This window comes from Enhydra lutris, unplaced genomic scaffold (assembly GCF_002288905.1).
Source record: "Enhydra lutris kenyoni isolate GAN:26980312 unplaced genomic scaffold, ASM228890v2 scaffoldscaffold24, whole genome shotgun sequence".
Classification (NCBI taxonomy): Eukaryota; Metazoa; Chordata; class Mammalia; order Carnivora; family Mustelidae; genus Enhydra; species Enhydra lutris.
The window spans coordinates 22,614,813-22,637,594 of NW_019154108.1; the positions used below are offsets into that span (position 1 = coordinate 22,614,813).

A 22,782-nucleotide genomic window follows, 5' to 3' on the forward strand; every position below is an offset into this window, starting at 1 on the left:
TTGACTACATTTGTATGTTCAGTATAATGGGGAGCCATTGGAAAGTTTTCAGCTAGCATTAGTGTGCTGTGATTTCTATTTTTAAAAATTCATTCTTGCCACAAGTATCAAAAAGATAGCAGGAGAATAGAGAAGAGCTGTTCTAGAAGACTACTGTGGAGATCCAGGGAGAGGGTATGGCAGCTTCTACCAGTAGGGTACAAATGGATGGTGGTCCATGGTGGACAAAGGAATAAGCAGCCTGTTTGTAACCATATCTGGTAAGAGCCTACGGAACTTGAGGTTTTATATATAAGATGTAAAGGGAAAAGAGCTGTCAAGGATAAAGTATGAATAGTGGTATGAATATCTGAAAAGTAGTACTGTTTAACAGGAAGGGGGTGGTGAGAGTAGCAGGCGTGGGAAGTAGGAATCAGAAACAAGGAATTCGTTTTTGATACATAATTAAACACAGTGATAGTCAAGGATATACATGAAATCTAATAGTGGCTACCATTTATAGAGTGATTAAAATGTGCTATGCCCTTGTCTAAGTTCTTTACATTTCTATACCCATCAGATTTTCACAACAATTTTACAATCCTCTGATATTACTCACATTCTATAGGGAACTAAACACAAAGAACACAAGTGATCTACCAAAGCTTGCATAATTGGTAAGCAGCAAAATGGATTTGAACCCAGGGCTCCATAGCCTTTATTAGAAAGTATGCTTTCTTGACCCTATTAATGTGTTTCTTAAGGCATTCAGCATAAAAACTTTGCATTATAATCTTGAGTCAGAAGAATGATTAATAAGCAAAATTAAAGAAAGAAGAAGAAAAGGCAAATGTTAGAAAATACTTTCTTCTGTTTCATAGTCTGCTTGCATTATCAGAGTTTAGTTTCTTCTATCTACTTTGTAGATTTTACATCTGAGCTAACAGTTTTCTGTTTTACATTCTTTACAGTTAAGATGGACTTCATAAAGTGGGCTCCAAAAAGATGTCTGAGCTTTTAAATGCAAAAGATACTCAGTTTGAGCATTATACATAATAGGCATTTGGTTAATTTTTTAAATATTTTAAGTTAGAAGCGATCTTCAACTGTGCGCATTTCTGTAGTGTATTCCTATTAATGGATTATACTTTTTTTAAATGCTTTCAGATTGGGTTGAATTTAGCCCGTATGAGATTGGTATGGCTAAATACGGTACTTTTATGGCTCCTGACTTATTTGGAAGCAAATTTTTTATGGGAACAGTTGTGAAGAAATATGAAGAAAACCCCTTGCATTTCCTAATGGGTAAGTGATCAAAATACTATTTGTTTGCTTGACTGTTTTAAATCTTGGTGCATTCTAAGTTATTCTCCATTTTTGCTTTATTTTAGGTGTCTGGGGCAGTGCCTTTTCTATATTGTTCAACAGAGTCTTGGGAGTTTCTGGCTCACAAAATAAAGGTTCCACAATGGAGGAAGAATTAGGTATTATTCAAACATGTTTCTGTTTGACCATATTGTGCTAAACTGATAAATTTTAACATGAATGTATAGAAAATTAAATCACCATTAAGATTGTCATTGTTCTAAAGTTACCAGTAACTTGGTTAAATCAAGTATTTTCCTAAGAATCATCTGTATATTACTTCTTAAGTATTATTCCGACACTGAGGTTTTGAAATTTGTAAGAACTGTTGATTCCTAAGAATAATTTTTAACTGGAGCATCTTCATTCCTCTTTGTCATCATGTATATAAATGTATTACTTGCATTAGAGAATACTTCTTTTATCAAATAGGGTTCTCTTTTAGAAGATTAGATTCATCAGCAGTTGAACACAGTATGATGCCTAAGTTCATACCTGCAACTCACTTACCTCTTAAATACTAACTCACTAGAATTCTGTTAGCTTCCTATAGCCGAGTCATACCAAAAAGGAGGAAAAAAATATTTCACATTACATCCAGTCAATTAACACTAATGCTTTTCTTTAAATTTAACTCATTGGCCCATCCATCATAAATTAAAAAATAATATTTACAAAACTTGAAAAAGTAGACAGACCCAACTGAGGACCAGAGGTTTTCCATTCATTAAAAGATTAATGACAGGAACATCGCTTTTCATTGATGAGTAAATTTGACTCAAAGCAAACAGAATGAAACATACATTCAGTGTCTCCCTTGGAGACTGAATAGGACTGAAATAACAGATCTGAGGTGGGTGAGACAAGTACCTTGCCAGCTGTTTCCCTATGGCTGTTGCTACGGAAGGAGCAGTGCATGCTAAATCTGAAGGATGGGGCCGGCCCAGCAGAGGGGTGTGGTGGAGGGTCCTGTGTATTACCAGCACACTACCTCCTACCTCTTCTCTGTCCGTGAAGTATCAAGTATGTGAGGATAGAGTTCACAGAATAACATGAAGGACTTTTTCAACAATCAATTCATTTGAAAAATACTTGCGTCTAAAACACTTAATGTAGGATCTTTTTTTTTTTTGGCAAGCTGTCCTTAGTTTTTCCAGGCCGTGACAGTTGATTTAATTAAGCTTTATATGAAAAAAAAAAAAAAAAAACAAAAACCACAAAACAAAAAAACCCAAAAACCCCACAATTGTAACATTGATAAATACACTACAAATCGGCTTCTGAGGAGTGTTATCATTCCTCCTGCAAAATTGATTTTAGCTGTTTGATGTTGATAGTAACTCCACAGAAATTTTCTACCATCCTTAATATTTTCTTCAGTGGTATCACTTGTATTTTTGGGTCGTTCTTCATAAGTAATGGAGAAGTGAGAAGTGATCTTACGATTGCACTAGAGCCAATGATTTTAAAATAAAAATAAAAACAATAAGGAAAGCACTGTGCTCTTGAACTTGCTCCTGTCCTCTGAACAGCACTCAGTTAACAAGAGGCCAACGTAGCTGGAACTTTTGAGCCTGCTCCAGCCTTAACGACAGAGCCCCATTCTCTCTAAGAGGCCAAGAGTCTATTGCTAAAATGCTCTGACTTGACTTTTTTTTTTTTTTAAGATTTTATTTATTTATTTGTGAGAGAGAGAGAAAGAGCGAATGAGCACAAGCAGGGAGAGCATCAGGCAGAGAGAGAAGCAGGTTTCCTGCACGGCGAGGAGCCGGATGTAGGACTCGATTCCAGGACCCTGGGATCATGACCTGAGCGGAAGGTAGACACTTAACCAACTGAGCCACCCAGGCATCCCTGACTTGACTTTTTTTAATGAACATTATACCCGAGATGGATAAGTAGCCTGTTTATGACTCTCATTTTATGGAAATAACTAACTCTTCTCAAAATCATGTGAAGATTTCAGAAGCAAAGAGAGAAAGGACAGATGGACCACATGAGGCTTGCTTCTCTGTGCTCCCTCTAGGTTGAATAATCCAGATAAACCTTGGGCTTGTTATTTTTTTTCCTCCTATGGCAGGAAGAGAATAGGACTGAAATAACAGATCTGAGGTGGGTGAGACAATGGCTGGAGGCCAAGGAAAAGGAGAGTGTTTATACTAAATAGTCTTCAGAATATTCTTTGTTGGGAGACGTTTCCTTTGGGGCCAGTGGTTTGGCAGCCTGTTTCCTTGCCCTGTGTGTCAGACTGAGGGGGAATATTGTGTACTTGAAATCCACCGGCCAGCAGGATGCGTGTTACCTCAGATTAAGTAAGGGTTTCCAGAAATGAGACCAGAGAGGTGACTGAGGGGAATCCAAAGACTCCTGGTGACACTTTCGTCAACCAGTTGCCCAAAGTTTCCCTCTTAAAGGGGTGTTTACAGGTGGTTTCTGTTTTTGCTTCCTCCCTTCTGAAGAAAGACATCATGATAAATTGGACCATAATCTGACAGCTCTAAATGAAATTCTTTACATTCTCAAGGAATTTGGAATGTGGGCATTCTGTGCTTTTGGACAGATGGAGCTATATGTTCTACTATAGCGATGGAAAATAGATATACTCAGACATTTAGATATTCATCTCTTAAAAATATCTTTACAAGGGGCGCCTGGGTGGCTCAGTGGGTTGAAGCCTCTGCCTTCGGCTCAGGTCATGATCCCAGGGTCCTGGGATCGAGCCCCGCATCGGGCTCTCTGCTCAGCGGGGAGCGTGCTTCCTCCTCTCTCTCTGCCTGCCTCTCTGCCTACTTGTAATCTCTGTCAAATAAATAAATAAACAAAATCTTTAAAAAAAAATCTTTACAAAAGAGAAGTGAAATCTTTTTTATTTTTTTGTGAACCATTTTCTTAAATGAGAGTATCAAATAACACCAAAGAAAAAAATGCAAACGGGAAGAAAATTTTGTTCTGCTCAATTACATAGAGGACCAGAGACATGCTAATGTATAGGATACCTAGAGCGGATCATTTCTTAACACCACCCCTCTTCTATACAACAAAACTACTTTGTGTAATAGTCACAAAATGAAATGACATTATCTTTTATTGAATTCCATATGTGTAATCATGCTAGTAAAGTTAAATCTAAAAATTGAAGTCAGCCTACTACCTCAAGCTTTTAAAACCCTTCCATTATATACCTTGTCATTCATGTATATGACATTTATGTAGGTATAGTAAACATATGCAGAGTAATATGGGGAAACTAAATGTTACACACAGATTTCTCCAAGTTTTAAAAGTCCCCAAATGATTCTATCACTGAAAATTATAAATTTAGAGTTCATTTCTCTGAGTTTAAAACCTTAAAATGATTCTGTCAGTGAAAATTATACATTGAGTCATATTTTTTAAAATAAAAAAATTCTACTGACTGATAGAAGAAGAAAGTCACTATACAGAAAGTGGTTTCATGTAAATGTCCAAAGAATTTTTTTTCTATATTTTTCTATAAATGCTGATGATAAGAATGGTCTGTGTACTCCATAGTTTAGGTAATTTTTACTTGAAAAAAAAAACCTAGTTATTATCTAGATTTTACTCCTGTCTTTATGTGTTAAGGATTTATGGTTTCTATTTTAGTTTTTATAACTGCCCTCTTTTTTTTTTAATTTTATTTATTTGACAGACAAAGATCACAAGTAGGCAGAGAGAGAGGGAAGCAGGCTCCCTGCTGAACAGGGCATATGATGCAGGACTCGATCCCAGGACCCTGAGATCAGGGCCTAAGCCGAAGGTAGAGGCTTAACCCACTGACCCACCCAGGCACCCCTATAACTGCCCTCTTAATATGTTCTGAGGAAGCATAAATTCTTGACACCAAAAGGCACATTTCAATGAACAATTTTCAGTATTATTGAAAATCAAAAGATACCTTATATTAGTAGCTTTGTTCATTTTGAAGGAATTATTTTGTGGACCCTCTGTGTATTTTGCTTTTATCCTGCATTTCCCGTCATAAACACCACTTAAACATATTTAATTGAAGAAAAATACACCTTTTGGTACAACAAAGAGCTTCCTATAACCAAATTCTTCTTTCTGTCAGCATTAAGACAAACAGATAAATGTTCTTTCCTTTAAGTCATGAGTGAGTAGTTTTAAACTAATTTTTCCCATCCTAGAGGTTTTCTTGTCCAATGAGAAATTTGAAAATACTAGTAAAACTAATAAATTCAAGTACTAAAGTGATCTAAATTACACAAGTCAACTTGGTAGATTTCACTTTGTTGGTTTTCCTGAGATTACTTCTGTGTAGTAAATTTGTAAGTCTTGACACCTGAGATCCTTCAACTGTTTTGGTTTTTTTCCCCACAGAAAATATTACAGCAGAGCATATTGTGAGTAATGACAGCTCAGATAGTGACGATGAATCACAAGAACCCAAAGGTAAGAGAATCTTCTCTGGCAGAAGTCCATCAGGAAGGGAACTCCATGTTGTGTCTGAGTCTGTCCCTCACGATGCTAATGATAGTCTCTGTTTAAGCCCCTGAGTGATAGAGAATTGTCATTTTTGGTTCATAGAGAGAATTGATGCTGTGTGTATAATAAAATATGCCAACATAAATATCCCGTACGCTTTTTTTTTAATACCTCAAAATATTATCCATGAAACAAATGGAGAATAAACTGGGATGGTAGAAATACCAAATTCTAAGTCTGATGAGAACACTAGGCTTCTTGGCATGAAAATTGTGATATGGGAACATTCTCCCAGGGCTTTAAAAATTAAAATTTCACCTGTAAAAATTTTATTATTGATACAGTGTCATGTGAAAAATTATTCTCAGTCCGTTCCTGAGCCTTATCCCGTTGTCAGCAATCCATCTCTTAGGAAGAGGTCGGCGACGATGAAGTGGGTTGGAATTATAAAGAAAATTTTTTTTAATAAAGATTAAGAAATTTTTATTGTAGACATTATTTGTAAGTGTAAGTGAGTTCTTTCACATTTTGACAAGGCAGTTTTCAGCTTGGTGTGGATCAGGACCAGCGATGAAATCAGGTCAGGGTTAAGGTGAGCATCAGGAATATTTGTTGCAAATGTTATGTGGTAAAATGGAGTGATTTTATGTTTTATAACAACTGGGTAAACATCCTGTGACCCTGTGAATGTAAGCATCTAGATTTTAGAAGATGTTACATGTTTTTTTTTTTTTAAAGATTTTATTTATTATTTATTTGACAGAGAGAGATCACAAGCAGACAGAGAGGCAGGCAGAGAGAGAGAGAGAGAAGCAGGCTCCCTGTCGAGCAGAGAGCCCGACGCGGGACTCGATCCCAGGACCCTGAGATTATGACCTGAGCCAAAGGCAGTGGCTTAACCCACTGAGCCACCCAGGCGCCCTGTTTTCTTGCTCCAAATTCATTAATTCCCCCCACCACAGTGTAGATATTGGAAGAGCCTGTTTTATCCTTGCTAAACCAAACATTAAAATGAAAATGAGTTTGTATAAACTAGAGGAAAGGCACCTTCTCTGGGAAACAGCTACACAAGCCCACAGCTTGGCCAGCCTGTAATTTTTTGTTAAAAAAAAAAAAAAAAAAAAATTCTTAAAAATTAACCCTTTCCTGGGCAGACAAAACTTTCAACCAGGCACAAGGTTTGGCCCCTGCTCCCAGTCTCCCCTTCGGTCCCTGTTTGCCCACTGCCTGCTGCTTCACGCAGCCCATGATTGGCCTAATTCCATATATTAGGCAGGAATCTTGAAGGAACCCTGCCCTGGAAAGAACTCTGTCCTCATTCTGGCTCCTTCATATTTTTAACTTTAATTTTTTTTTAGTTGTTTAAGTCTTTTTTTTTTAATTTTGAATTTCCTTTTAATGAAGGGTACTAGTGGTACAAATGAGATAAACAGTGTATGCCTAACATTTCTAGAATTAATGTGTATTGATAGAGGGACTGTCAGGTAGGTGTAATAATGGCTTGTTAATTATTAAGAAAATTGCTGTAGATCGTCAGTACATTTGATCACCCCCACTTATCTTAAGGCTGAGAAATTCAAAATCCCTTTAAACATGCCTACTTTGGTTTTAGTACCAGCCTAGATTGGAGAATGAGATTCAGGATGTTCTTAGGGATTTACTAGTTCTTAATATTCATTTTTTTCCTTTTTTAAATTAACATATAATGTATTATTTGTTTCGGGGTACAGGTCTGTGAATCATCAGTCTTACAGAATTCATAGCACTCACTATAGCACATATTCTCCCCAATGTCCATCAGCCAGCCACCCCTCCCTCCCACCCACCTCCACTCCAGCAACCCTCAGTTTGTTTCCTGTGATTAAGAGTCTCTTATGGTTTGTTTCCCTCTCTGGTTTTGTCTTATTTCATTTTCCCTCCCTTCCCCTATGATCCTCTGTCTTGTTTCTCAAATTCCTCATATCAGTAAGATCATATGATAATTGTCTTTCTCTGACTGAATTATTTCACTTAGCATAATACCCTCTAGTTCCATCCACATCGTTGCAAATGGCAAGATTTCGGGTTTTTTGATGGCTGCATAATATTCTACTGTGTGTGTGTTTGTACACACCACATCTTCTTTATCCATTCATCTGTTGATGGACATCTAGGTTCTTAACATAGTTTGGTTATTGTGGGTATTGCTGTTATAAACATTGTGGTGCACGTGCCCCTTTGGATCACTACATTTGTTATCTTTGGGGTAAATACCCAGTAGTGCAATTGGGTTGTAGGGTAGCTCTATTTTCAACTTTTTTAGAGTAGTTTTAGATTCACAACAAAATTGAGCAAAAAGAACAGAGTTCCAATATATTTCTTATACCTATACACAGAGAGCCTCCCCCACTGTCAACATCCTATATCAGAGTGGTACATTTATTACAATCTATGAAACTACATTGACACATCCTTGTCACCCAAAGTCCAAACTTTAGGGTTTACTCTTGCTATCATACATTCTGTAGGATTTCACAAATGTAGAATGACACGTATCTAGCATTATAGCTTCATACAGAGCAGTTTCACTGCCCAAAGCCTCTCTCTGGTCTGTTTATTTATTCCTCTACCTCCCCACCTAATGTCAGGCAACAGTCGATCTTTTTATTCTCTCCACAGTTTTGCCTTTCCCAGAACTCAGATTGTTAGAATCATACAGTATATAGCCTCTTCAGATCAGCTTCTTTTTCACTTAGGAATATGCATTCGAGTTTCCTCCAGGACTTTTCATGGCTCCTTTTGTTTAATCACCAAATAACCTTCCGTGGTCTGAATGGACCAGCTTATTTATCCATTCACCTATTGAAGAAACATCTTATTTGCTTCCAAGTTCCGGCAATTATAAAGCTGCTATAAACACCCATGTTCATATTTTTGTGTGGATGTGTTTTCATCTCCTTTGGGTAAAAACCAAGAAACATGAATGCTGGATAAAGTGGCTGTCCTGTTCGGCATTCCCACAAGCATGCGTGAGTGTTCCTGTTGCTTCGCATCCTCACCAGTATTCCGTGATGTCAGTATTTAGGATTTTGGTGTTTCTAATAGGTGTGTAGTGTTATCTAGTTGATGTTCTAATTTGTATTTCCCTGGTGACATATGACATGGAGCATCTTTTCATATGCTTACTTGTCATTTATGTGTCCTCTTTGGTGGGATGTCTGTTAAGTTCTTTGCCCATTTTTTAGTCGGGATATTTGTTTTCTTATTGTTGAATTCTGAGGGTTCTTTGTGTATTTTGGATAACAGTCCTTTATCAGATGTGTCTTTTGCAAATATTTTCTCCCAGTCTGTGGCTTGTCTCCTCCTTCTGTTGAGACATCTTCATTTTTCATCATACGATTTTGAGCAAGGTCTTTAAGAATTTTAAACTTTAGTTTCTTTAAATCTATACTGGCATCATATTACCTGCTCTCACAGGATTGTTATTATTATCAAATTTCAAATGCATACAAAGAGCTTTAAGTAAAAGGCTATGCAAAGAAAAGTTAACTTAGTACTATAACTAAAAAGCAGTGAGTTATCATTTATTTGTTCACTGCTGGGTTTGTCCCACAAAGGATGCCATTTCCAAATATCTCATAAGGAAAGTAGATCTTCTTCTGGTATGGAAGTGAGGCTTATTTAATAATAATAACAATGATGATGATGATACTTATGATGGTGAAGAAGAAGGAAAAGGAGAAGGAGGAAGAAGAAGGAAAAAAGAAGAAGAGGAGAGGAAGGGGGAGGAGTAGGAGGAAGCTCCAAATATTTGGAAAATAATTGGTATCTTCTTTGTATCCTATGTAACCAGAAAATATAAGTCACCCACTATATTTTTTAAAAAAGATTTATTTATCTGAGAGAGAGAGAGGGTGTGTGCGTGTGTGTGCTCAGAGGGAGAGGGAGAAAGAGTCCCAAGCAGACTGAGTTAAGCACGGAACCTGATGCAGGTCTCGATGTCATGATCCTGAGATGGCAACCTGAGCTGGAACCAAGAGTCAGTCACGTAACCGACTGAGCCACCCAGGCGCCCCTAACTCATTCCCTTTAAAGCCCAATTTGTTCTTTTGAAAGATTTTCTTTGTCATATTTGGCTTTAGAGAAGTGTGGGAGTAGAAAAATACATATATATATTTTTTGTGAGTACGTAGTCATCTGAATCTGCTACTGAGAGGTCTGTTCATTTACTCAGCTCAGTTAAGCCAATCTTTGGAATTTTTTTAGATTAAAAAAAGTCGGTATTTCTTATGATTTTATGTATGTCTAGTTAACACGTATTAGAAATTATGAAATTTGAACATAGGCTTTCTTTTTTCTCAAATACACACAAATGCAGTTTTATATATGCGTGTCTATTTATACAGAGTTCCCAGAAATCTGAAAGAGGGATGCTGGCAGGTGAAATTATCCTCCACCACCTAGCGTTCCTCGACTTGGATTATGAATGAGTAATACTGATGCGAATGAGGCCGCTGCTGCAGTACCACCAGTATCTCTACTACTAGCCCATGTTTCTAGCGAATCAGTGACAGGCCAGGCATTTTCCTAAGAGAGGTACATGAATGGACTATCTCAGTTCATCCTCTCACCAGTACTGCGAGGTGTCCTGATGAGGAAATGAAGGCGGAGAAGAGTTATCGAAACTGGTAGGCGGTGCAGAGAGGATTGAAATCCAGTCTGACTCTGAAACCAGTGTTGTAAACAACGACACAGGGCGGCTTCGCAGCAGTGGTGATATGGGCACAGGTTTTAAGGGAAAAGTCATTTAAAACTACCTCTTCTGGAAGATTGCTGAATTTTAAGACATGTTGAAAGCATGTGTTTAAATTACATGGTTTTAAATTCCCGACTTTATAAGCAAGAATGAAATAAATGTTCACAGAGTGTTTACTTAGCAGCAGATACGTGTGTTGAATCCTTCAGTTGTCTGTCTCCGTTTGCATGATTTCTGGATGTTTACTAAACAGGATAGGGGAGGAAACTGAGTAATGGAGAGGAGAGGATTAGCTACATGGAATTTCCATGTGTGTGTGTGTGTGTGTGTGTGTGTGTGTGTGTGTGTATAGCCAGAGAAAAGGAAGAAAAGGACTAGAGGACAGAAAGGGAAAAGTAGAAGTTTGCCTGGAAATGTGAGAATAGACCAAGTAACACATCAAGAACACAACCTATAGACTGACTATAGGTAAAGAGTAAATTAAGAACATCTTAAGAACAAAAATGATTCACTGAAATATTTGCTGTACTAATTTAGACAAATAAATGTTTGTTGAATCAAAAGCCATAGAGCTTAACTATTAATCTTAACATTCATTTGCCAAATATTTTTTAATGTTTAAATTCAATTTAGTTAACACACAGTATATTATTAATTTCAGAGATAGAATTTAGTGATTCATCCATTGCACGTAACACTCAGTGCTCATTACATCATGTGCCCTCCTTAATGTCCATCACCCAGTTACCCCATCCCCCCTCCCAGCACCCCTCCAGCAACCCTCAGTTTGTTTGCTATAGTTAAGAGTCTCTTATGGTTTGTCTCCCTCTCTGTTTTTATCTTATTTTTCCTTCCCTTCCCCTATGTTCATCTTTTTGTTTCTAAAATTCCACATGTGAGTGAAATCATATGGTATTTGTCTTTCTCTGACTTATTTCACTTAGCATAATATGCTCTTGTTTCAACCATGCCATTACAAATGGCAAGAATTCATTCTTTCTGATGGCTGAGTAACATTCCATTCTATACATATGTGTACCACATCTTTATCCATTCATCTGACGATGTACATCTGGTCTTTTTCCATAGTTTGGCTATTGTGGACATTGCTGCTATAAACATTGGAGTGCCTGTGCCCTTCAAATGACTAACAGACACATGAAAAAAATACTCAACATCACTCAGCATCAGGGAAATACAAATCAAAACACGATGAGATACATCACACTGGTCAGAATGGCTAAAATTAACCAGTCGGGAAACAACAGGTGTTGGCGAGGATGTGGAGAAAGGGGACCCTCCTACACTACTGGTGGGAATGCAAACTGGTGCAGCCACTCTGGAAAACAGTATCGAGGTTCCTCAAAAAATTAAAAATAGAACTACTACGACCCACAATTATAATACTGGGTATTTATTCAAAGTTTTTTTTGTTTTATTTATTTATTTATTTTTTAGCGTTAAGGGCAGCTTTATTTTATTTTTTTTAAATCATTTTTTTAATTTATTTTCAGCATAACAGTATTCATTGTTTTTGTACCACACCCAGTGCTCCATGCAATCTGTGCCCTCTCTAATACCCACCACCTGGTTCCCCCAACCTCCCACCCCCCTCCACTTCTTCAGACCCTTCAGATTGTTTTTCAGAGTCCATAGTCTCTCATTGTTCACCTCCCCTTCCAATTTCCCCCAACTGCCTTCTCCTAACTCCCCATGTCCTCCATGCTATTTGTTATGCTCCACAAATAAGTGAAACCATATGATAATTGACTCTCTCTGTTTGACTTATTTCACTCAGCATAATCTCTTCCAGTCCCGTCCATGTTGCTACAAAAGTTGGGTATTCACCCTTTCTGATGGAGGCATAATACTCCATAGTGTACTTGGACCACATCTTCCTTATCCATTTGTCCATTGAAGGGCATCTTGGTTCTTTCCACAGTTTGGCAACCGTGGCCATTGCTGCTATAAACATTGGGGTACAGATGGCCCTTCTTTTCACTACATCTGTATCTTTAGGGTAAATACCCAGTAGTGCAATTGCAGGGTCATAGGGAAGTTCAATTTTTAATTTCTTGAGGAATCTCCACACTGTTCTCCAAAAAGGCTGCACCAACTTGCATTCCCACCAACAGTGTAAGAGGGTTCCCCTTTCTCCACATCCTCTCCAACACATGTTGTTTCCTGTCTTGCTAATTTTGGCCATTCTAACTGGTGTAAGGTGATATCTCAATGTGGTTTTAATTTGAATCTCCCTGATGGCTAGTGATGATGAATATTTTTTCATGGGTCTGATAGCCATTTGTATGTCTTCATTGGAGAAGTGCCTATTCATATCTTCTGCCCATTTTTTGATATGATTATCTGTTTTGCGTGTGTTGAGTTTGAGGAGTTCTTTATAGATCCTGGATATCAATCTTTTGTCTGTACTGTCATTTGCAAATATCTTCTCCCATTCCATGGGTTGCCTCTTTGTTTTCTTGACTGTTTCCTTTGCTGTGCAGAAGCTTTTGATTTTGATGAAGTCCCAAAAGTTTATTTTGGCTTTTGTTTCCTTTGCCTTTGGAGACATATCTTGAAAGAAGTTGCTGTGGCTGATATCGAAGAGATTACTGCCTATGTTCTCCTCTAGGATTCTGATGGATTCCTGTCTCACGTTGAGGTCTTTTATCCATTTTGAGTTTATCTTTGTGTACAGTGTAAGAGAATGGTCGAGTTTCATTCTTCTGCATATAGCTGCCCAGTTTTCCCAGCACCATTTATTGAAGAGACTGTCTTTTATCCACTGTATATTTTTTCCTGTTTTGTCGAAGATTAACTGACCATAGAGTTGAGGGTCCATATCTGGGCTCTCTACTCTGTTCCACTGGTCTATGTGTCTGTTTTTATGCCAGTACCATGCTGTCTTGGTGATCACAGGTTTGTAGTAAAGCTTGAAATCAGGTAACGTGATGCCTCCAGTTTTATTTTTGTTTTTCAACATTTTCTTAACGATTCAGGGTCTCTTCTGGTTCCATACAAATTTTTGGATTATTTGCTCCAGCTCTTTGAAGAATACCAGTGGAAATTTGATTGGAATGGCATTAAAAGTATAGATTGCTCTAGGCAGTATAGACATTTTAACAATGTTTATTCTTCCAATCCAAGAGCATGGAATGGTCTTCCATCTTTTTGTGTCTTCTTCAATTTCTTTCATGAGTGTTCTGTAGTTCCTCGAGTACAGATCCTTTACCTCTTTGGTTAGGTTTATTCCCAGGTATCTTATGGTTCTTGGTGCTATAGTAAATGGAATTGATTCTCTAATTTCCCTTTCTGTATTTTCATTGTTAGTGTATAAGAAAGCCACTGATTTCTGTATTGACTTTGTATCCTGCCACGTTACTGAATTGCTGTATGAGTTCTAGTAGTTTGGGGGTGGAGTCTTTTGGGTTTTCCATATAAAGAATCATGTCATCTGCGAAGAGAGAGAGTTTGACTTCTTCATTGCCAATTTGGATACCTTTTATTTCTCTTTGTTGTCTGATTGCTGTTGCTAGGACTTCTAATACTATGTTGAACAAGAGTGGTGAGAGTGGGCATCCTTGTCGTGTTCCTGATCTCAACGGGAAGGCTGCAAGCTTTTTCCCAGTGAGGATGATATTTGCTGTGGGTTTTTCATAGATAGATTTGATGAAGTTCAGGAATGTTCCCTCTATCCCTATACTTTGAAGCGTTTTAATCAGGAACAGATGCTGGATTTTGTCAAATGCTTTTTCTGCATCAATTGAGAGGACCATGTGGTTCTTCTCTCTTTTCTTATTATCACATTGATTGATTTGCGAATGTTGAACCATCCTTGTAGTCCAGGAATGAATCCCACCTGGTCATGGTGGATAATCTTTTTAATGTGCTGTTGGATCCTGTTTGCTAGGATCTTGTTGAGAATCTTAGTATCTATATTCATCAGTGATATTGGTCTGAAATTCTCCTTTTTGGTAGGGTCTTTGCCTGGTTTGGGGATCAGGGTAATGCTGGCTTCACAGAAAGAGTCTGGAAGTTTTCCTTCTGCTTCAATTTTTTGAAACAGCTTCAGGAGAATAGGTGTTATTTCTTCTTTGAAAGTTTGGTAGAATTCCCCAGGGAATCCGTCAGGTCCTGGGCTCTTGTTTTTTGGGAGGTTTTTGATCACTGCTTCAATCTCGTTACTAAATATCGGTCTATTTAGGTTGTCGATTTCTTCCTGGTTCCTGTTTTTGTTTTTAAATGGACTTGGGAATCTGTATAATGTTCTGGTTCTTTTTCCTTAGGCACTGAAAATGAAGATGCTAAAAGGGAATACCACAATGATAATCAAGCAAGTTGGGTCCATCGTATGATAATGGCTTTGGTGAGTGATTCAACTTTATTCAACACCAGAGAAGGACGTGCTGGGAAAGTGCACAACTTCATGTTGGGCTTGAATCTCAATACATCCTATCCAATGTCTCCTCTGAAAGACTTCATGACACAGGAATCCTTGGACGAAGATGAATTGGATACAGCTGTAGCAGGTAAGCGCACAAAACATAATCCATGGAAGCTAATTGAGGAGATCTTTATTCCTTTCTTTTTTTTTTTTTTAAAGATTTTATTTATTTATTTGACAGACAGAGATCACAAGTAGGCAGAGAGGCAGGCAGAGAGAGAGGAAGGGAAGCAGGCTCCCTGCTGAGCAGAGAGCCCGATGCAGGACTCGATCCCAGGACCCTGGGATCATGACCTGAGCCGAAGGCAGCGGCTTAACCCACTGAGCCACCCAGGCGCCCTCTTTATTCCTTTCTAAGGAGAAGCCTTTTGATTATTGTCAGTATCTCTCCATTTATATTCGCTTACAGCAACATCTGTTTAATTCAAAATTACTCCAAAGTACTGGTCTATTTTGGAAGAAAAACATTCATTGGACAGGAAATGGCATAGTTACGTCAGCATAGAAAATTTTCATAGAAAATTTTCACACTGAGGAGGGACCTTAGATCCTCTCTGTATTGGACAAGGTTCACTCAGAAAACAGGAAGCCGTCTCCCTTGTTTAACTGAGAGGGGTTTAAAGTAGAGAATTAGGTGTTTACAAAGTTGTTCCAAGGCTTGGAAGAGCAAGCTCCAGGCTGAGCTTCCAGGAATGATTCCAAAAACACTTCAGAATCACCCCCACAGACGCCCCCACAACCGTGCTTGGCAGTGGAAATGGCAGAAATGTAGCCTCTGTCTCATTTCCTCTTTTGAATCTCCTGTGGGTGTTTTTCCTTGGCAAAGGGCAGGTCTCAGCAGAACTGGCACGTATGGGATTCTGGTTCATGTGGTCCTTAGCCCAGCTGGGTGCCACAGCGGGGGAGTGCCTGCTACCCAAGGTTCCGAGTGGAGTTTTACTTCACCAGTCTCTGTCCACGAAGCTCCTGGGCCTTTCCCTCTGGTTCTCAGAAATGTTAGGTAACTTTCTTAAGGCCAGATGGTAAGAACCTCACTGTCGTGTTTGTTATTTTGTCAGATTCCAAGGAATATTCCCTTTATTCTTCAGTTCCATGCATGTTTCAGATTAAAAGTTTCATTTGCCTTTGTGACTAATCAATACATAAAAATCTTTCTTATAATGATCCTGTCATCTAAAATCTTCCTACTTCGTCAAACCAGCATTTTTCTGTTAATTGCCTAGTTGTTGTTTCTCAGTCATTTCTGCTTAAGGGCGTCAACAGGATGCTTTGGAAACGTTAAGTGGGATTTTTCCAAAACCCTTTCTTCTGCTCTTTGGTTAAGCATCATGCCTATAAAATATTTGTGGAAATTAGGACGTGCTTTAGGTTTGGTGGTGTTTCTGGTAGTGCTGTTTCCATTCGTTGCTTGAGCTTAAGGGACATTGCAAAAAGCAAAGGTTTCCCGTGTTGTTTAAACAAGAGAAATAGACACTCACTACACTTTGCATGAAGTTTATGGCATCAAAGTCTAGGATGTAAGGTCTGGTATGATTATATACCTGCAATCTACACCCTTTCATATTAACAGTGATAGAAGTATATTCGTGATAGAGTCAATATCTATTTTAAAATTCATCCAAAATTAAAAAAAAAAAAAAACCCTTGCCCGTTCATCAGTGACCTCATTTGTCTTATGGCTCATGATTATGCTTATTGCCTTTATGATACCCATTAAATGTGTCTTCCTTAGAAACTTGGGCTTTATGGATGAATGATGACGGCCATTAAAAAAATAGTCTCAGAGGTCATTTAGAACTAGCAAGAATCTTTATAGTCATTTTACTCTAAAGAAAAGAGAGATCAAAGAAAGTCATTCTCATTGCCTACAGTTCTCTGCTGAGCTAGAATGGGGTCACAGACCTCAGTGTTGCTCAGAAGCTTTTCCTTTCTGCTAGGCTCCCTTCCCCACAGCCCCATTTTTGTTAGTCATTGTTTTGCTGATGTCAAATGGAAGTTTCCTTTCTGTGTACTATATTACATCTGTTTTATGTTAGGACTTTGATAGAATTACCCAGAATAGCTCCTGTGGTTTGTACCCCTTGCATCCTGCACTCCGCATTTTAACAACTCCCTGGTGGTTTTGCAACATTTTATGCAGACTGAGAGGTGTTCGGGTTGCTAGATCAAATACAGCAGGCCTACTTAAATTTGAATTCCAAACCATATATATGTGTGTGTATGTAGTGTAACTGTGGCCCTTGCAATATTTGGGACCTACTTGTACTAAACCATTATTTGTTATGTGTCTGAAATTCCAATTTAATAGCATCCTGTATTTGTAGTGGATAAATTTGGCAACCTTAAGGAATGTCTTTTCATTATTTGCACCTATTTTCAAAGTGTACTTCATTTTCATCTTCCTTCTTTCGTCTGTTCATACATTCACAGAGTATTTGCAGAGGACTTGCCATACATTTGGTGTGAAGGATCCAGTCATCCACAGTACACGTGTAATCCTGGCCCTCATAAAAATTGAAATCAGTTCTTGACCTTTCCTTGAAGTTTTGATTCTTGGAAGGATTTATATATTTTAGTTAAGAATAATGGAAACGTAGAATAAAACTGACACCCAGCAATCCCGTTTCTGATGGACCTGTGGATCAGTGAGGACATGTTCCTCACTTCTCCTCTCCATGATGCTTGGAGACTATAGTTCCATGTCACCTGGTCTGACTCCTTTCTTTATTGGGTACCCTTTGAAAGAAGCCTCATGGACAGTTCTCATAAGTAAAAGGAGGAAGTAGAAAACTTTATCATCTCGAAATACGATATTACATTGAAAGAATGTTTATTCTTTCGTTGACCTATTTTGGAATGTGTTAACCTAAAATTGTTTTCAATTAAAAATAAAATAAACTTTAATTTCTTAATGTTGTATCTCATAAAAATTCTATTTCACTCACTCTGTATGTATTCAATTGGAAAAAAATGTGTATGGCATATAGATGCTAATCAAGAGTCTAGTCAGGTCAATCATGAGTTCATTCAAATTTATAATTTACAGACTAACATTGTTTGAAATGACTGTATCTTAGACTGGATTTACTAAATTGATTAGTGCTCTCTCAGGCAGGTCCTCATGAAGGTAGACCCTGTCTATCTTCTGATCATTTCTAAGTTTTAGACTAACCCTGTGTGTGGAGCTAAAAGTTAAAAAAATTATCATAATATGTAATCATCTTGGTTCATAAAGTCTTCATTAAAACTTCTGTTTATTATACAGGGGCACCTGGGTGACTCAGTCAGTTGAGCCAGGTCATGATCTCAAGGCTGTGGGGTCGAGCCCTGCATCAGGTTTTGCGATCAGTGGGGAGTCTGCTTCTCTGCCTCTCCTCCTGCCGCTCCCCCCACTCATACTCTCTCTCTCTCTTTCTCTTTCTCAAATAAATAAATAATCATTTTTAAAAACTCTGCTTATTATATAGTTAAAAATACCATAATTCAATTAGAACATTAAGGTTATTTCACTCATTTTTGTACTTTCACCACACAATAAAGAAATAGAGATTTTTATCTTATCCAGATATTATATTAGGAAAATCTTACATTTTAGTTTACCCTATGATGATTTTGGTTGTACAGATTAAAATTTGAGTATCTTAGAATTAAAACAATCTCTCCACCTAAGATGAGAAAAGAGTGGTGCCGTTGTTGTGTCTATTACTTCACCTTGTAGACAATCTTTTGAAAATAAGAGAAATAATAAGATGAGCGAATTCCTCTCTTTTGTTTACTTCAGAATCATTGTATACCTTTAGAAACTTAATTTTGGAGAAGCTGTGCATTATTTATGTGGCTTCTTTCCTGTTTACTTTTGTGTTTATGTTACTTACTGTGACACATACCATCTGGAATAAAAAATCGAGGCATGCGTTAATTTAGGTCAGAGTTCAATACACAAGCATCCAAACGTTTTTGTACATTGTAAATTGAATCTATGTGAGGTATTTACAAAATGACCATTGCAGGCGCACCTGGGTAGCTCAGTCAGTTAAGCCTCGGCCTCTGGCTGTCGTGATCCCAGGATCCCAGGTTGAGCCCCACATCGGACTCCCTGCTGAGCGGGCAGTCTGTTCTCCCTCTCCTGCTCCCTCTGCTTGTGTTCTCTTTCTCTCTCTCTTTCAAATAGATAAATAATTAAAAAAAAAAAAATGACCATTGCAAATATCCATAGCTGAACTGCTTTTAAGGAAATGGTACATAATTATAAAACACAGCATGTTTCCATCCCTAACAAAGAACCTGATTAATTCATTTACAGGTTTAGAAACCATGTATGCTTTAAACTATGGGAGGATATTCCCATAGTGGGATTTATCAGACTCTCTCGGACATTCTAGTAGATGTCATACAATAAATCAGGGTCAAGTTCAAATAAATTTGGAAGAACTAACCCCATCCCCTTCTTCACAATGCAGTGGGATACTCTAATGAATTTAAACAGCCCTGCTCACGGTGCCTCAAGATAGTACTTGAAAAGCAGCCTGGCATACTTTTGAATCCTGGCTGGGACATTTATTAGCAGGACAGTCTTGAGCAGTTACTTAGCATAAACCTCAGTTAACAATGATAGAAAAGTAGAGCCAAACTAAAAACCAACACCCCTGGTCCCAATGGAACCTGGAACCATAGGACAGAGAGGTTATAACAGTCCTCGCTATTTACTCCAAGTTTACTTACAAAATAGAAATAATGGTGGTACCTATCTTACAGACTTCCTGTGAAGATTAAAGCAGCATTTTTTTTTTAAGTAGCATCTACATTAGAAAGAGGAGTTAGCCCAAGGTGTAGTGAGACTAGGAAACACACAATATCACTGTGTATTACTTTAAGCTATTGATCGTCTACTTCTCAAACCTATTCATGACACTCTTATTTTGTGTACAGAACATCTGTTAATATCTTGCAAAACTGTTGTTTGCAACACAGTGAAGAAACACTACTTCCTGTCAGTTTATTTAGAAGGGTGGAACCATGGTGTTTAGCTACGTGCCAGAGCTGGGAATTGGCGACATCATGATTTATCTCTTAGATATTATCTTGGATATAAAAGAGGAGAAAAGGAGACAACCAGTTTCATAATGAGAAGGAGCATAGCAAACAGAATATGAGAGAAATGGTCTATTTTGGCAAATCTTTAACTAAAATTAAAAAAAAAAGCACTCACTGTAGGAAGCCAAAGAAAAATATTTGTGAACTGTCATGATACTTTATTATATTAGGGAAAATCACTGCATTGTAAAAAAAAAAATATTGCCACTAATGTGTTTTTAATACGTTTGTGTTTACTTGTGATTAAAGACCCGTATTAATGTGGTTTTAATGATTGACAGATGCATGTGTTTAGCTTCTCTACACGGTAATCGCTACTTCTTAAGTTAGCCATTTTGAACCTTTTCAGTTCTGTGGCCCCAGCAGTTGCTGAAATAACCACGTGACACACGGTCCAGACAGTTTAGACCTGGGCCTGGCTTGGTATCCTGACTCTCACTGTGCAAAACGGGACCTCTTGGGTCTTAGCTTCCTTAACCTTCAAACGACACTAATCATACCTCTTTTGTAAGAGTCTTAGAAGGATACTAAATCTCATCTATGAAATTTCTAATACATGAGAGACACTCAAATAAAGCTGCTTTTAGGAGAAATAAAAGTACCCAAGTAATCAATATCCAGCTTCTTAGTCAAATATTTAAAACTAATAAAAGACAAAGACCCGCAATTGTTCACCTTTAAAAAGTTTACATATGTAATCTTGTATTTTTAAAATTTTTTTACATATGTAATTTTTTTAAAGATTTTATTTATTTATTTGAAAGGCGCCACCATATGTAATTTTTAAACAATACACATTTCAGAGGAGTAAATACTAAAATCATGTTTGAGAATATATATATTTTTTCAGTGTTACAGTTCTTAGGTTCAAGTTTCTGTGATGGATAGAAATTTAGACTCTCGGCTGGTAGCAAAGTACTTTCTCATTACAATCCACACATACTTAATAAGAAAGGAGAATTAACCTGGAGATAATTATTTACCGAATAATTTCTCTTTTCTCTCCTTGTTGGCCTACACATTCACCTCAGCTACAGCAAGACTTTTTTTTTTTTTTTTAACTTGGCCTACCTTTCCATTCAGCCATACATTCAAATGTATGACCTTATTCTTGTCTAAACCACTCCCCCATACTTTTTTTTTTTTTTAGCATATTTGTTTTTTTAAGACCATTCATTCACACCTTTTCTCATTTACCAGTTCTGGGTAGTACAAATCACCTCAGCTGTAAACTTTTTTCCTCTTCATTCTTAAACACACTGGTATATGTTTATAACATTCACTTGTTATTCAGTATTCTAAGGGTGAGAAATTTTAATAAACAGAAGAGAAAAAAAACACATGCTTCCCTGTTAACTGTAAAACTTAAAGGATAATAACATTTTCTTAAGTAACTAAGCCTAGATTGAATTTAGAACTGTTTCAATTCACACTGAATAAACATCAAGCCTAATTATTCCATTGGTGTGTTTCATATTTTAATGATGAGAAGAATTGTGGGTTTAATGGGACAGGAAGAATTTAAAAATTAGCCTTTCTTTGGGATCCCTTGCTCTTAAACATAATAAAATTCACTATGAGAGAATTATAGTCAGACTCTTGCTACCAGCCAAGAGTCCAAATTTCTATCCATCACAGAAACTTGAACCTAAGAACTAACTTGAACTAGTGTTAGTAACACTAAACTCTGAGTTATTTAGATTTAGAAATCTAAATAAGATTTCTAAATTTCTTATTTAGAAATTTATGGAGGAAACTAACACACAGTGGGTTCCCACCTAGTGCTGACCATTTTCCTGGAAAATAGGTGTTAACTACCTTGTATAGGGAATTTTATAAACGCAGTTCAGTCTTACCCTCTAATTTTTACTAGTGCCTCTGTGAAAAGGCTTACCAAATGGAAATGACTAGCTTTCTCAGAGATCGTAACACATGTCTAGTATGAACATCTTCACTCTGTTCTTGAATTTTCCAGCCTTCTTCTTAACAGAACATGTGTGAGGGTTGCATGTCATTTCATTCAGCTCAATCAGTTCAGTTCTGGTCACATCTCTTTTTCCTGTGAAGTGAATGAGGAGCGCCACACATAAACGTGAAGAGAAGCATGCTGCCATTTACTGTTAAAGCAAATGACTTCTAGACCCTGCTTTCTTCCAGATCCCATTGTCACCTTATTCTACTCTCCTCCAATACTATAGCCACACTGGGCTTCTTGCTGTTCCTCAGACATACCAAGTCTGATTCTGCCTCAGGGCCTTTGCTCGGGCTCTTTCCCCTTCTTGGAAAAAAATATCCCCCTATATCTTTGGTTGGCCAGTTCTATATTACTAATCTTATGGTCTCAGCTCAAGGTCTTCTTCTCAAAGAGGTCTCTACTGATTATCCAACTGAAGTTACTCCTTGTATATGACCCTCTGTCATTTTCTGCAATGTATTTAATACTGTCTGAACTGGCTATTTGTTCACTGATTTATTAGTCACGTGCTCTGTCAGAGTGGAGTTTGCATCTTGTTCGGCATCTAGAATAGAGCCCACATCATAGCAGAAAATGCATGTCTGCTGAACGTGTCAACTGGATTATTTCCTTGGACTCCTGTCACCTTGGGAGATGCAGTGAGGGATCCATTCAGACTTCGCCACTCCCCTGTTCTGTCACCACAGAGATGAATTTATTTCATCCTTCGTTAATAGATATCATCTA

General features: G+C 37.6%; 1 protein-coding gene across 1 annotated transcript in view; it reads left to right on the forward strand.

The window, feature by feature from the left end:
* Positions 1 to 22,782, forward strand: part of LOC111150782 (phospholipase A2 group IVA) — a 164,086-nt gene that overhangs the window by 118,093 nt on the left and 23,211 nt on the right. The window contains exons 12-15 of the mRNA XM_022508381.1: positions 1,147 to 1,284; positions 1,371 to 1,463; positions 5,704 to 5,775; positions 14,830 to 15,072. Of these exons, the coding sequence (XP_022364089.1) occupies positions 1,147 to 1,284; positions 1,371 to 1,463; positions 5,704 to 5,775; positions 14,830 to 15,072 (546 nt within the window). The remainder of the gene's footprint in view (positions 1 to 1,146; positions 1,285 to 1,370; positions 1,464 to 5,703; positions 5,776 to 14,829; positions 15,073 to 22,782) is intronic.